The sequence below is a fragment of the Pangasianodon hypophthalmus genome, chromosome 4 (genome assembly GCF_027358585.1).
Source record: "Pangasianodon hypophthalmus isolate fPanHyp1 chromosome 4, fPanHyp1.pri, whole genome shotgun sequence".
NCBI lineage: Eukaryota > Metazoa > Chordata > Actinopteri > Siluriformes > Pangasiidae > Pangasianodon > Pangasianodon hypophthalmus.
The window spans coordinates 28,907,032-28,923,319 of record NC_069713.1 but is presented as its reverse complement, the minus strand read 5'-3'; the positions used below and the strand labels follow the sequence as shown (position 1 = coordinate 28,923,319).

General features: G+C 38.5%; 1 protein-coding gene across 3 annotated transcripts in view; it reads right to left on the bottom strand.

The window, feature by feature from the left end:
- Window positions 1-286: 286 nt before the first annotated feature.
- zbtb41 (zinc finger and BTB domain containing 41) overlaps window positions 287-16,288 on the bottom strand; it is a 43,639-nt gene continuing 27,637 nt past the window's right edge. The window contains exons 1-11 of one of the 3 annotated variants that reach the window (XM_026936391.3): window positions 16,050-16,183; window positions 13,967-15,144; window positions 12,967-13,174; window positions 11,803-11,872; window positions 11,564-11,711; window positions 11,338-11,467; window positions 9,758-9,853; window positions 8,535-8,641; window positions 7,043-7,148; window positions 6,858-6,946; window positions 287-5,636 (exon numbers count right to left, since the gene is read on the bottom strand). In XM_026936391.3, coding sequence (XP_026792192.3) covers window positions 5,155-5,636; window positions 6,858-6,946; window positions 7,043-7,148; window positions 8,535-8,641; window positions 9,758-9,853; window positions 11,338-11,467; window positions 11,564-11,711; window positions 11,803-11,872; window positions 12,967-13,174; window positions 13,967-15,101 — 2,571 coding nt within the window. In that variant the 5' untranslated portion in view covers window positions 15,102-15,144; window positions 16,050-16,183 and the 3' untranslated portion in view covers window positions 287-5,154. Of the gene's footprint in view, window positions 5,637-6,857; window positions 6,947-7,042; window positions 7,149-8,534; window positions 8,642-9,757; window positions 9,854-11,337; window positions 11,468-11,563; window positions 11,712-11,802; window positions 11,873-12,966; window positions 13,175-13,966; window positions 15,145-16,049; window positions 16,184-16,288 lie in introns of those variants that run through there. The other 2 variants (XM_034303982.2, XM_034303981.2) reach the window with 2 other exon arrangements.

The window sequence follows — 16,288 nt, the reverse complement described above, 5'->3', positions numbered from 1 at the left end:
ATGCCTTCAAAAATAATTAAGTTAAACGTTTCTACATTAAAAAAAAAACTATAAAAAGCAGTAAACAATAATAAATGAAACAAAGTCAATATTCAGTGTGATGACCCTGAAGAAAAATAGTAGTCTCAGGTACAATATATGCAGTTTTATAAGGAAATGAGCTGTAAGTGTTACTGAGCATCTTGCAGAAGCAGCCACAGTTCTTCTGGAGACTTTGACCGTCATACTCGCTTCTTATTTTTGCAGCAAAACCCAGCAGCCTTCATTATGTTTTTTTGTCTGAAAAGTGGTCTCTTGCGTAATATGCTGCTGCAAACATTGAAATACAAACATTTTTCTGTAACATTTAATTTTGTGCTGGAAAACTAATGTTTGGAATTCTAAAATGTTTTCGTACTGACTCAATAATGCAAAAGTCATAAAATAAAAATCTATTTAAAAAAAAGTTTGTACTAAAAAATACAGGGTGCCTAAGACTTTTGCACAGTACTGTATATCCATTCTTAGTAGCTTTGTGGTGTCCAAATCTTTCTGCACTTTTGGGCTCTGTATTTATGTTTATAACTGAAATTCAGTCTGATACTTTCAGCCGCTGAAATGTTACAAACAAGCTGTTTCAATTAAGCAAAGTGATTTAATTAGACTGCCAATTAATAACAATCAATTTAGAGGCTAGAACGCACATTTCCAACATGTCTACAAAATCGGGAAAACTGGATTGTCTTTCAAACTCCATAACATTAGTACAAAAATATTGAAATGTTTCATGAGGGAAAATGTCGATCGAATGTAGAATTGCAATCTGTTTGGTATAATATCAAAGTAAATGGATGTGGCGTTCACTGGCTACATCAGAAAACAAGAAGCCAGTGAGAGTGATTACAATGAAGTAACTTAACATTTAATCCATTTCTTTAGACACAATACATCTTACCAGGTCACTTGAGAGGTCTGAATGATTTCAATAAAGAAGTATAAAATGAATAAGTTAATGAGTTATATTTATAGGAGGAGTAGCATTTTCTGCATTTATTGTAACTTTTGACCAATAAGTGGCGCTGTCATGAAATTTGTTGAATAGCCTCAGGCCATGATCCTGAAGATGCCTACCAAGATTTGTGTCAGTGTGCAAGGTCATTGCTGAGATACAGCCTCACTTCCTGTTTGGTGGCTTCGCCATCAGATTTGTTGGCACATTAAGGGCAAACCATTTGGAATATCAATAACTTTTGTCCAGGTTGGTCTGACTATGATGTATGCCAAATTTGGTGTTGATTGGACATAATTTGTAGAAGTAGTGAAAAAACTGTTTTTAACAAAATCCAAGATGGTTGACAGGAAGTACACTTCAATTTTAGATGTTGGTGTGCATTCACTTCAGCATACTCCAAGGAATTATAGGAAAACTGAACTGTGAAATTCACAGTTCAAATGAAGAACTTCAAATGATAAGGAAAAAAATTGTAGTTGTTACAGTTCTTGACCAAAAGGTGGCATAGTCACAAAACGTCTTGGGTACATTCAGGGCATGGTCCTGAAGATACTTAGATGCATTGCTGAGATACATGCTCACATCCTGTTTTTTGCATTTGCCAGCACGTTACAGGAGAACCATTTGAATATCAAAATTCCTTTTATAAGTTTTGTTCAGACAGGTTTCAAGATGATGTGAGCCAAATTTGGTGAAAATTGGACAAAATTTGGAGGATGAGTAGCGAAAATGGCAGTTAGATGTAAGCAATTTTTTCACGTTACTGTTACTTTTGACCAGTAGGTGGCACTGGCACGAAATTTGTTGCATAGGGTCAGCTAATGGTCCTGAAGATGCCTACCAAGATTTGTGTCAGTGCGCAAAGTTGTTGCTGAGATAGAGACTCATGTCCTGTTTGGAGGCTTTGCTGTCAGAAGAAGAAGCAGCTGCAGAAGAAGAAGAATAAGAAAAGGTTAGAACAAGAATATAACTATTTGTTAATTCTAACACATTAGTAATTTGCAGAAATTAATACTATACTGATAATACTATTGCCTCTTATTATTAGGGGTCCAAGCACCAAAGGTGTGTAGGCACCCTATTTGTATTCTACTTTTTCCTCTTCTTCTTCTTCTTCTTCTTCTTCTTCTGGGTAGGGTGTCTATGGCAGCCCATAGAACCATCTGGTAAAAAGTTGTAAAATTTGGCACACTGATTGAGGAGGGTCTAAGGAACATTCTGACCACATTTGGGCCAAGTGCTGCCAATGCTCTAGCACCATCATTGGGGTCATATTTTGGCCAAATTTGGAAGTACATTTAAGGTCATAACTTTTGAACCATGTGTCCAAAATTTAAAAGCCTCCCTGGATTCCCTCGTTTGAGACGAGTTCAGCACACCATATGATGTAAACTTTTGCCTCATTAGATTTGCATTTTGCCAAAAATTGTTTTTTCACTACTCCTGCTACAAATTTTGTCCAATCATGACGAAATTTGACACACGCCATCTTCAGAGTAAGCCTCACAATTTGATCGCTCCAAACAGTTTGCTCGTAATGGGCCAATGAATCTGACAGTGACGCTGCCAAATAGGAAGTGAGGCTGTATCTCAGCGACAACTTCATGCACTGACACAAAACTTGGTAGGATCTTCATCTTATACTGCCTTCTGAATGAATTGTTCACCAGGCAACTATTAACATTTACTCACATTATTTTGCGCTCTCTCACTCTCTCTCTGCAAACGTTGAAGAAAAAGCACCACACAGGTGCACACTCAACCCTACCACTCATTCCCCAGGCTCCACCTTCCATTTGCAAACCGGCACTCGACCACGCCCCCGCCACTTTATAAACACTGTAAACGGATGTTTGGGTTACCACTTCACCTTTCATAATGGTGATGATCTTTATTAATACTGCTAATAATAAGTCACTGTGATAACAAGATGTGGATATGTAACTATCTCTACTTAATAAAGCTATATGGCCATGACTTATTAAGGAGTGCTAACAAGATCATTAAGTTAATTGAACAATTAAGACAATCAGGCTGATAATCTTCCCACTTAACCTTAAGGATATGAATGAGTTTTTCCTTAATTAACATAACATCATGGTGCTGTTGAGTTCTGGAATATATTTCACATTTATGGCATTTGGCAGGTGCCGCTGTCCAGAGCAACTTACAATTATCTCACTTATACAACTGAGCATTGAGGGTTAAGGGCCTTGCTCAAGGGCCCGGTAGGGGCAGCTTGGTGATGCTGGGATTTGAATGCTCATCCTTCTAATCAGGAGTCTATCGTCTTAACCACTGAACGTCTTAACCAAACTGATTGGTCAGAGCAGGTATTATACAAAAATTAATGAACACCTTCTGACCAGGTTCAAGAATTTAACAGTGTGCTTTTCTGATTATGGACTATCTAAAACTTCATCACCATGAGGACCCCATGCCCAAGCAAGATGGTGGTAGCATCACGTTATGTGTTATTCTTGGCCTCTTGGTTGATTCTCCAACTAATCTGCTCACTTTTAGTGGATGGCCTCCTCATTCCATCCATCCATTTTCTGTACCGCTTAGCCTACAGGGCCACCATGCAGGTAGCTTCCAAACTCTGGAATGTTCCAGGAACAGGTGAATTTATACTTGGAATTCCATACAATGGAATTTGACACTAATTATGTCACTTCTGATGGCAACCAGAACTAACGTAGAGGGTTCACAGCAATGGGGATAAATACTTATGCCACCAAACTTTTAACATTTTAATTTGTAAATACGTTTTAATTAGCGTGGCCGCCTCATAGTTCCAGGGTGCCTGGATTGATCCTGAGCTCAGGTTACTCTCTGAGTGGAGTTTTGCATGTTCTCGCTCATGTTTTAGTAGAACACTGAACTGGTAATAGTGATGCTGTCATCAGTTTTAGACAAAACTGGTTTGACTTTAAATGCTGTTACATTTTAATACTACTGTATATTCTATATTTTTCCTTCATCAGCACAATTTTATACATAAACTTATCCAACATTTCACTGGACCCAACAGTATACAGTAAGTGCTATATCATAAACCCAAATCATACTGTTGAGGATTATATAAACAACAAAAGATAAAACAATAATATAATCAGATTTCATTATATGTTATCTCACTACATCACCAGTAACAACCAGTAACACCAGTACATCACCAGTAACAACATCTATAGTATCCATTACAGGACATATGTGCAATTTGCTTATTACAGAATAGACCAGGCCAAATCCTGTTTATTTACCCCTCACATCCAGTCACACTATGTTGTTGCATATCTATTGCGTTTGAAATGTTCTTGTGTCTATTAGCCATAATAACACATTTGATGGATATGTAGTGAGCATGCTCAGAACTGTAACTACAGTGTGAAATCAAAAGGTTTGCACACACCCCCACGCTTTCTGAATGCAAAAAGTGAAAATGTACTTCTATTTTATAATTTAAAAAAATTATTTTTTAAAATAAAAAAAAGATTTCACTCCAAAATGTTAAACATGCAACATGTGTGTATTGTATGACAAGGGGAAAAAAAGAAAATAATTTTTCAATCTCCAGATCTGATCTAAGGAAAAAACATTCTGTGACAAACGGCGTATTACAGAAATGTGTGGAAGAATGGCAAATAACGGAAGTACATAAGTTACATAACAAATAAAATGAAAAGGTTTTCTTTTTTCTTCTCTAAATAACATTTCTAAACCCGTTTATTATAATTATCTATTATTATAGATGACGTGGAACTTCCGCTGTACAATTTCCTGTGAATGAGCCACTACCATAGAAACGATAACTTATTCAAATGTATTAGAGCTGAAAATTAATCAACACCATCGGACCAATCAGATTCAAGAATTCAGCAACAATGTGGTATACCTGATTTGATGTAACTGTAATTTGTTTTTCATGATAATCTTATTATACACTTTTGACTATGATACACTTATCTGCAAAACATATTAAATGGTTGATATTAGTTAAAAATTTTGTCTTCAAATGGGATGCAAACTTTTGCCCTTGACAGTACTCTTACTAGAGAATTCTAAAATAAATAAAAAAAGGATTGCATGTGAACAAAAGGGAAAATGTTAATAAAAGTCTAATGATGTTTCATGATCATATTAGGTGAGCTTTTAAAACGCTACTGAGCATGCTCAGAGGAGGCCGAGTCGAGGCCGAGCAGTGTGCTGAGGTATGAGGGCTCCCTCGGGTCCAGGATCTGATCCGACCGCACCGGGTGCACGATGTTGGCTGGCTGAGGAGTGAGCGTGTATTTTTCCAGAAAGACCAGATCAGTGGACGGCTGATATCCACCCGGCTGCTGCTGGAGATCAGCTCCGGCTTCCTCAGGAATTTGGACTGGCACCAAAGCAACAGGGACGCACACTTCAGCCGATTTGGAAGTTTTGGACGTTTCAGGTGTTTGGGATGAGGCTGGGTTGGGAGGGCGCGCACTGTGGACGTGGTCCACATGGTATTTAAGCTTGTCCTTGCGTTTGAAGGCGGCGCTGCAGTGAGGGCAGCTGAAAGGGCGCACCTCAGAGTGGATGACCATGTGCTTGGTCAGAGTTTTCTTGATGCGGAAGGTTTGGTTGCAGATCACACAGCGGTGAGGCTTCTCTCCTAGTTAAAGTAAAAAAAAAAACCACACGTTTGATCAGAATTAAATTTATCTTGAAATTATGGCACTGGTTTACAACACAAAGGATAAGGGGTGTGGATGTGTGTCTGCATCAGTCTTAAAGGAAGAGTGGCCTCTTTGCATATCAGTCACACTAAAGCAGGCATGGCCTCTGTCTGTCACTCTTAGAAAAGGAGGCACGGACTCTGTGCCTATCAGTTACACTAAAGGAGGCATGGCCTCTGTCTGTCACTCTTAGAAAAGGATTCACAGACTCTGTGCCTATCAGTTACACTAAAGGAGGCATGGCCTCTGTCTGTCACTCTTAGAAAAGGATTCACAGACTCTGTGCCTATCAGTTACACTAAAGGAGGCATGGCCTCTGTCTGTCACTCTTAGAAAAGGAGACATGGCCTCTGTGCCAATCAGTCACACTAAAGGAAGCATAGCCTCTGTCTTTCACTCTTAGAAAAGGAGGCATGGCCTCTGTGCCAATCAGTCACACTAAAGGAAGCATAGCCTCTGTCTATCACTCTTAGAAAAGGGGACAGGGCCTCTGCGTCTGCCCTTCTTAGAAAAGAATGTGTGGCCTGCGTCTGTCAGTCTTAGTAAAGGAAGTACGGCCTTGGTGCCTGTCAGTTTTAGAAAAGGCATGGCTCATGTGTCTGTCCCTCTTAATAAGGGTAGTGTGGCTGCCTTGCCTGTCAGTCTTAATAAAGGAGGCATGGCCTCTGTGCGTATCATTCACACTAAATGAGGGGTGTTCTCTGGGTCTGGCAGTCTTAGAAAAGGAGGCGTGGCCTATGTGCCTCTCAGTTTTAGTATATGGGGGCATGGCTATGCTTGAGAGTCTTAATAAAGGAGGTGTGGCCTCTCTGCCTGTCAGTCTTAATAAAGTAGGCATGGCCTCTGTGCATGACAATTCCAGGGATAGTGGCACGGCTTCTGTGACTGTCAGTCTTAGAAAAGGAGGTGTGGACTCTATGCCTCCCAGTTTCCAGGCAGAAAATTACACTGTGGACCAGATTGTGAAAACACCCATTACACTTACTAAATATTATTTCTTCCAACCAATGCAAAAACAATAAAAGTGAAATTGAGCACAATGCAGCTCAGCTCTGAATCACACTGCAGTGAATCATTAGCTGCCCTTTATTTATCTTTTATACATCGGATCACTGACAATGCACACTGTATCAACTTGGGAGGAGAGATAACGTTACCTGAATGCGTCCTGAAGTGCGTCATCAGATTGGTTTTTCCTCTGAACTCTTTCTTGCACACTTCACACTGGTGCACTACAGCCTTGTACCTGCAGGTTCAGAAAAGACACACAGTATTCTGTATGAAGACTAATAACCAATATATTGATTTGATTTGAGCATGTAGAAGTATTGAGGTTTTTTACTTTCTCCACACTTTCTCTCCCAGGTGAATACTTTTGTAGTGGACGTTCAGGTGATCGGCGCGTCTGAAACACTTCCCGCACTCTTCACACTGATGCGCTCTCTCACCTGCGGGGGTAGGAATTGTGTGTTACACTACAACACTACAACACGCCCTTGTCATTTCTTTTTGGATGTATGAATCCTCAGCAGCTTCTTAAAGCTACAGTGTGTAGGATTTATTTCTTAAAAATGAAAAAAAAAAACACTGCTGTAAGTCACACTGACAATCCTGTTATAATATTTCACAGTCAGGGCTGTTAGGTCAAAATTGGCGGGAAAATGTGTACACATACATCATACACAAGCTCATATATGTCAAACGTCATCACTACACAACTTTAGGCATGAAAGAAGACCTGCTACTACACAACTTTAGGCATGAAAGAAGACCTGCTACAGAGTGACTGGCAGGATCTGTAGCCAATCAGGAGATAAAGAGTGCAAGAGTGTAGAATGTAAGAAGAAAAAGGATTCAGGACGGAGGGAGATAAGGCATTCATTTGTTTTTTTTAGTTTGGTAGGAAGTTTGCGAATGATAGGTAACAGTCAGATGATTTATCCTGTGTAGAATATGTATTTTATCCAGCTGTGTACTTGTTGAGCTAGTTGGCGCTTGACTAACAGGGGGTGTTTGTGAGTCTTTGTATTTAAACTCAGTTATATTAGACAAGAGTGAGTGACCCCAACCCTCTGTTCGTCTTCGGTATGGGTTTCATTCGACAGGCTAGAGAATTAAATATATGAAGAACACAGACCAGGTTTAAAAAAAAAAAAAACACATCAAAAGTGACCAGGTGTTATAGTTTTATTCTCAACACTATATTTTAGTTGGTTATTTAAGCATAATGCTTATTGTACATTAAGCAGTTTGGGATGCTGCTGTAAATTCTCTCTGAACGTGTGCACTTGCAGCTGCGAGATTAATCTGGGCGGAGTAGAAGGATGCAGCACAACCCATACTACTAAAACTACTTTCTTCAGCAAACAGCTTGCAATTCCATTTTTCTACCAGTGTGATACACAAAACTGACCTTTTTCTACAACTGTATGCCAGAATATGTCTATAAATGTTAAAAACATTCAAGCAAAAATCAAGCAAATCTTTAAAAAAATATATATATAATATAAAACAGCATTTATTTATTTTTACTTGTTTACATATTCTGTGTTAAATAAGATTTCATTCCTTTTCATGCGCTGTAATGTATTCTAAAAAAAATAAATAAAGTCCAGCTATTTTAGAAAGCTGCCACCTAGTGGTCATTGTTAGTAGGAACAGACAATAAATTCTAGGTTTATGCTGTTCACATGAGAACTGTACACATTTTATACATTTTGATATAATGTTTTAAGTATTTTAATTTAACTTTATTTAAAAGAATCTCACACACACACACACACACACACACAAATCCTTAAAATGAAACGTAAAGAAAAAAAGCTTTACGTTACCTGTGTGTATTTTCTTGTGTTTCTTTAGATGATCGTGTCGAATGAAAGCTTTTCCACATTCTTCGCACTCATAGCGTTTATCATCATGGTGGACGCGAAGATGGAGCCTGGAGAGATAGAAGAGGATTTAAATCTTCCAAACAAAAGGCTCTGATTTACTAAAATCACAAATAATGCACCCTAACTTGCATGCACACGTGGGATAGTGTGTGTGCGCAAGTGCAAAAAATGGGTGTGTGTTACAGATGACGTACAAAGAATGACAAAATGCCGTCACATGCAAATTAGATGTAGAAAACAATATGTAAATTAGGCTATTTTGCATGTGTTATTTGTTTTCTTGTTTTTTTTTAAGACGTGGTGAGTTCAGATCTGCTCTCTGTGTTAGTTTATTTTGCTACAAGAGCTAAAGTTATTAAAAATGCTTAACTAGATCATTTGATTCAGGTTCGACACTTTCTAAGTCCCAAATGGCTTGTTGCATTTTTCTTTTTTTTCTAGACCGCACAAAGTCTGTGATATTTTGACCACTGATCATAGCAGGGCAGTGGTGGCTCAATGGTTACGGTGCTGGGTTCCTGATCAGAAGGTCAGGGGTTCAAGCCCCAGCACTGCCATGCTGCCACTGTTAGGCCCTTGAGCAAGGCCCTTAACCCTCCCTGCTCCAGGGGTGCTGTATCATGGCGGACCCTGCGCTCTGACCCCGGCTTCCTAACAAGCTGGGATAGACGAAGAAAAGAATTTCACTGTGCTGTAATGTGTATGTGACATTATCGTTCTTATTTGCTTAAATAAGAGTGAAATTGTTTCATGATTATACCTTCTAATTAATAAAATAACATTACTTTGCCAGAGATTTTATAAAATATATTTAAATAGTTTCTTGTAAAATGAGCAAAGTATTACAGAGTCAAATGCTGTGTAAGGAGATTCATTTCCTGATACAAAAAACATCTCATATATGCGAGTATCTCTCAAGGTTTCACCTAAAAGAGCTGACTCAATGAGTCGACTCATTTGCAAACGACACATGTCTAATTCTAAATATTAACTGTGCTGTGTTATTGGTCGTGATTTCATCCAATAAGAACACACTTTACTGGTACTTTGCTTAATTGGAAAAATTGGAGTATTTGGATCTATTTTGTTGTATGAACAATTGTTACACATTTCTGGGCAGATAAGGTGGGCGGGGTTACGTTTCTCTGGAACCTTCTCCGCACCTGTAGGAGCTGCCGTGGCGGAAACTTTGTCCGCAGATGCTGCACAGGTGTGGTTTCTCCCCGCTGTGGATCCTCAGGTGCTCCCGTAACGTTGTCCTAGAAAAGGAAAATGACAGCGGAAGCTCAGTGGTGGGTGATCAGAAGGCTGTGATGCTCAAATCCAAGCCTTTTAATCCCTCTCAAGTTGGATATTACCTCAGCTGCAAATTACTTTGGGCAAAATCATGTCAAAAAAGAAATTAAAATACAATATAAAACAAGTGTTAAAGTTCATCATCACTCTCTCATCAGCTTCATCTTCACGTCATCACAATTTTGCTTTTGTAATTCATACTACATGCCATTATTCATTTTCATGTTCCTATTTATTTGGGAGTTTTTTATTCATTTTATTTGTTTTTTGAGTTTGTGAAGGAAAAATATATATAATATACAGTACTGTGCAAAAGTCTTAGGCACATGCAAAGAAATGCTGTAGAGCCTTCAAAAATAATGAAATTAAATGTTTCTATATTAAAAAAAATACTATAAAGAGCAGTAAACAGTAATAAATGAACAAAAGGCAATATTTGGTGAGATGATCGACGAAAAGTCATCTCAGGTACAATTTGTGCAGTTTTATAAGGAAATGAGCTGTAAGTTTTACTGAGTATCTTGCAGAAGCAGCCACAGTTCTTCTGGAGGCTTTGACTGTCACACTTGCTTCTTATTTTTGCAGCAAAACCCAGCAGCCTTCATTATGTTTTTTTGTCTCAAAAGTGTCTCTTATGGAATCTGCTGCTTTCTTTACTGACATTTGTAACATTTAATTTTGTGCTGGAAAACTAATGTTTGGAAATCTAAAAATGTTTTTGTACTGAATCAATAATGTAGAAGTCATAAAATAAAAATCTATAACAAAGTTTGTACTAAAAAAATAGGGTGCATAAGACTTTTGCACAGTACTGTACAGTATAACATACGGTATAATATTATTCTTACTATAACTATAAGTTACTGTTACATTCCTGACAGGTTTTATTCCTCTTATACCAGAGTGGTATTTTTTATTTATAAAAAAGAAACGTGGAAATTTTGTGAAACATCCACGAAACACGAAAATTTGTTCCGGGTCTCGCTTATGTTATAGCAGCTATAAACAGTCGTTCCATCACCAGTCTCTCTTTTTTCTCTCTAACTTAATAAGACAAAAAAAAAATAGAGCTTATCATGTTACAGAGAAACTGCAAAGCATAAACTTTGTTCTGAAGATGTTGCAAAACTTGAAGTTAGAGCTTTTCCCTCTGACTGGTACAAAGCCCTGACACTGGAGACTCCTTCCATAAATGTTAAACTAATTACAGAAAACTGTGGCGTATCAACAGTTACGCACATTTTTTAATCCATTTACAAGGTGCGTCCAACCGTACACATCCCTGTGAATGAGCTGTTACTATAGAAACGATAACGTATTAGAACGAGCGTGTTAATATAAACTTGTGATGTGTATCACAATAATGTCATGATCCGTGAGGAAACCTTACACAGTTTTCAAGATATGAAACTGAGATACTATGATGGGCTAGGTAACTCTTGCTCACCTCTCTCGGACCGACTTGCCGCACAGGAAGCACGTCCACTTCCTCTTCCCTCCGTGCGTGCACTCGATGTGCCGCTTTCTGTTGCCGGTATCATTAAACTGCCGTCCACAGATGTCACATGGGAAAGGTCCTGCCATAACATGTAATATGGAAAACGTCAATGCCAAACACAAAACTTTTTTTTTTTTTTTGCCTCAGAAGAAACCAAACCAGGAAGTGTTGGCACCTAAGTGGTACTTTTCTTGGTGTTTCAGTCGGGCAAAGCGGGACTTGAAGTAGTCGTCGCAGTAGGCGCATTTAAACGGGCGGTGCTGAGAGTGTAAGATCATGTGCTCCTCCAAGTGGGGGCGCCGTGTGAATGACTTGTGGCAGATCTACAACATGAACAATCACATTTTTTATTATTATTTTACCGGGACCGGGAATGAGGTGATGGATGAATGTTTCTTAGTCTGAAAAACTCACATCACACTTCCAGCCTTCACTCTTCTTCTTCCTCATACTCAGAAACTCCTGCATGTTGTCAGGATGGAACCTGAGAGTGAGAGAGAGCACACGCACACAGACACACACAGACACACACGCACACGGAATTTATATCTGAGTCAAAGTTAAAAAGTGTCCACACATATAGGTACTCAAGCATTTAAAATGAAAAGACACTTGCAAATCTGTACTCAATTTGTATGAAAGGTCACAAAGTTCAGGTAATGTTAAGTAAAGGGTTAGGGTTGGGGGGGCGGAGTTAACATTCATACATTTTCTTACTTTACTTGCATGAAATTGAAAGAAATGGGTTTGTTTGAACATTTTAGATCAGATTTATAAGATTCAATTCTTGTTTTTTCATTACAGTAGCTTTAATGTATGAAGACTGAGTATGACTAATAGTCAGCTTTCTTGACTCTGATTGGTCAGATTTAATTTTCCATAATCGCAGCTCTGACAGGTTTATATTAATGCACTCGTTCTAATATGTTATCATTTCTATAGTAACAGCTCATTCACATGGACTTGTACAAATTGAGCGATTCAAAAACTTGTGTAATCGCTGATATGATGAAGTTTTCTATAAGTTTTCACATTTATGGAAGGAGTCTCCCATGTCAGAGGTAAAGCTGTAACTTTAAGTTTTCCAACATGCCAGAGAAGTTTACACTTTGTGGCATTGACGTAAATGATATCAGGGACTGACTCATATCGCGGACATTCCACAACATTAAAGGCAACTATAAATGGATAAAAAGTATAGCATTTTGTTTCTTAATAACTAAAACATTGTAATCCTTGGCAAATTGCTGTGTTATAGGAGGAATGAAACGCTTCAGAAAAATAAACACCTTCAGGGTGATAACATACTTCATCACACTACCCATTCATTGATTATTTTCCTATAACACCACACAGCGTGATTTATTCCTTAATTAAAATGCACAATAACATGATTAATTGAATCATAATACATAATGAAATAATATTTGAGTTATGACTTTTGAGTATTTGGGACGTACAAAGTGTGTGTGATTTTTTTTAAATGGAAATGTAACTGAGGAAAGTCCAATACTTTCCCACCTCTGATGTTTTTAGTGCATTTTATCTAAAGCAGAAAGCGACACGTCTCACACTCACCTTTTGACATGTTTGCCCAGCGTCTTTCTGCTGGCATGAAGTTTGTTGCAGAATGGACACTTATGATCTTTTCTCTGCACTGGAGCGTCAGCAGTGTGTTTCTTCTTGTGCACGGTGAGGTTGGATTTGGTGGAGTAGCGTTGCAGACACACATCACACTGAAACGGCTTTTCTCTCGTGTGTACTCGCGTGTGACTCTCATATTTTCCTGTTATACGAAGACAATAGAGCAACTGATAAAGCCTGAACACATTTATATAACATAAGATTCAGAAATATGCATATATTTGAATATTTCATAATATAGGAGGTGGAGACATGCAAATATGTGAAAAGTGCTTTGTGAAAGAGGCAGAGACATACAAATATGTGAAAATTTGTGTAACAAAGGAGGCGGAGACATGCAAATATGTGAAAAGTGCATTGTAAAAGAGGCAGAGACATGCGAATAAGTGAAAAGTTATGTAACAAAGGAGGCAAAGACATGCATAAAAGTTTTATCACACTAATGGAGACATGCAAATAAGCAAAAAACATTTATAACAGAGGAGGCAGAGACATGCAAATACGTAAAAGATTTCTCACGGAAGAGGCGGAGACATATAAATATGTAAAGGCTTTCTCATAAAGAAGTTTAAGACATCCACATATATGAACGTTTTATAACAGAGAAGGTGGAGGCATGCAAATACTTAAATATTGTATTACAAATGTCACCAAAGGAAACTAATACCATCCTAGTAGAGCTTTTCCCCCCATCGTTTATGAAAACTTATTGAATTATATTTCTAAAATAACATAAAACATCCAAAACTGTGCATTTGATAAACAAGCTAATGGAGTCAATATGAACTGACACTGTATAAGTAGTGTACATGACATAAAGTCACATAAGTCACATTACATACAATCTTTATGAACAGCATCACTGACTAAAATTCTATATTTTTAAATACTTTCTTGTTTAGTGAGTTTTAGACTCCTTTATTAAGACTCTCACCTATACGGTCAAATGTCTTGTCACACTTTGGGCATTTGAGCATCTTTTTGTTGCCACTTTGGATGATCACTGGAGCAAGGCCCTCTGGGTAAACATGGCCACCACTGCTCTGAGCCACTGATGCATCATGGTCCTTGGTCACATGACTAGAGTTTGACTCCACCTCCTTCCTGCATTCTGTATCCTCTTCAGTTCTCACACTTGTCTCCGCTTCCAGAGTTTCTTTTTGTTCTCTTTCTTTGCTTTGTTCATGCTGGTTTTCTTCATTATTAACATCGTCATCATCCTCATCATCGTCATCATCATCATCCTCTTCGACAGAGGTAGTTCCTTCATCCACATGGGCATCCTTTTGCCTACGGTTCTCCAATCCGAGGCAGTACTTGCTCTCCTGGCTCTCAAATTTGATCGGTGTCCTCCTCTGACGGGTCGACATGCGTTTGCTGCTTGAGGGAGTCGTCGATTCAACGACCTCAGCTTGGCTGTGCATCTTGGCCATGTGGTTCTCCAATGACTTTTTATAGCAAAATGTCCGGCTGCAAAGCAAACACTGGGTCTCTCCAGGAGTTTGAGGCTTCTTAAGCTCTCCTGAAGAAGAACTCTCAGGTTCCTCCACTGGCAGTTCCTCCTCCTTCTCGCCTTCTTCTGCAACTCGGGTTGGTGTTGCTTCACCTGCTAGAAGATTCACCGCCTCCATCATGTCGAAGAAGCACGCGGCCTCGGATAAAGACGGAATTTGGCTCTGCTGCACTTCCAATTCGGACGTGTATAGAAAGTTGAGCAAGTGTTGAAATGTAGAACTATCTACGTTGTCAAAGGTCATATGGTCCAGCTGAGGGTTTTCGCTCAGTTTAGCATGGAAGTAGCTGCTCCCAAATGCTAACACCACCTTGTGCGCTGGGTACATTTCCCCACAAACAGTGATGGCTATGTCGCAAAACGAAGGCACTGCACTTCGGTCCTTGTTTAAGAACTCAAGGAAGCAGCTGTCGCTTTGTGAAATTCGAAGACGCCGGTTTTCCCGTGCAGACTCATCACCAGTCGAGACCTCACATTTGTCCACTGTAGGTGCTGAAGCTTCTCCCTCTATGCCCACCTTTTTCTTTGCCATGTTGTGCTTCACTTTCTTCTTCATCTTTAGGATTTAACAGAAGAGTTCCACATTGGAGATGTGAATACTACAAGAGGGGGAAATCATTTCAGTGTAAAAAGAAGAACAAATAAATCCTGATGTCGTATCTTCACGCAGATTAATATTACAGAGATTTATATTATTTATTATTATTCTATGCAACCAAATTCTCAAATTCTCAAAAATCTGATAGGTCTTAAGGTGTCAATTAATTTTCTATAACAGCAGCTCTGACAGGAGTGCAGCTACAAGTCACAGGTTACAGGATAATCAGTGCAAATGTTTTGATATAAACAGACTGAAAGATGTTCAAATGTGGATATGGTGAAGTTGTGTGTAAGGAGACGTTTATTTAACATCAATAGAAGGAGTCTCCAGTGTCAGTGCTTTGTCACAGAGGTAAAGTTGTAACTATTATTATTATTATTATTATTATTATTCAGTATTTTACGATTCTATAAATATTGGAGTAGTAACTATACATATCTATCTAATTATTATTTATCTTAATTAAATCATAAGGTGAAATAAAATGTATTATTTTCTACACATATTGTTTAGAAAGCTGTACACTAGCATAGCTTTATCTATGCTAGCGAGTGGTATGATTTTAAATCAGGCGGGCACGACAGGTATCAAAGGGTCCTCAAGATACAAACGATAGCAATAACAAGTATTATTTAAAATACTACATTTTATTTTGAAGTCTATATTTTAGGCTGTTGTATAGATTATGCAATGCGCTAGTGATTATTATGCGCATAGATATTGTATTACTTTAAATCAGGCAGACATCAGTGCAACCAAAAAAGGGGTCCTGCAAATGTAGGAAAAGGCACCACAGCGGAACAGACAAAGGTCCCCCTTTAGAGGGAGAATGTCGACTAACGACGGTACAAAGTCCTTCGAGAGGCTGCAGTAATGCTTAATATATCTCTCTGTGGGTCCTACCTTTATTAAACAGCTTCACGTGGTATTTACACCTCTAAAAAAACAAAAGAAAATGTGTTTTCCATCAGCAAACAGTGAGCGAACAAAAAAAATGTCCACAACAAAACAAATGGGCGCTGCACCTCCCCCTGTTCAATACTCCTGACGTCGCAATAAGCTGAGTGCTCATTGGTTGTTTCCGCTTGCCAAACGTTAAATATGACAGTATAAGGTCGTCTGCGTGCTATTTAGTGCACTAC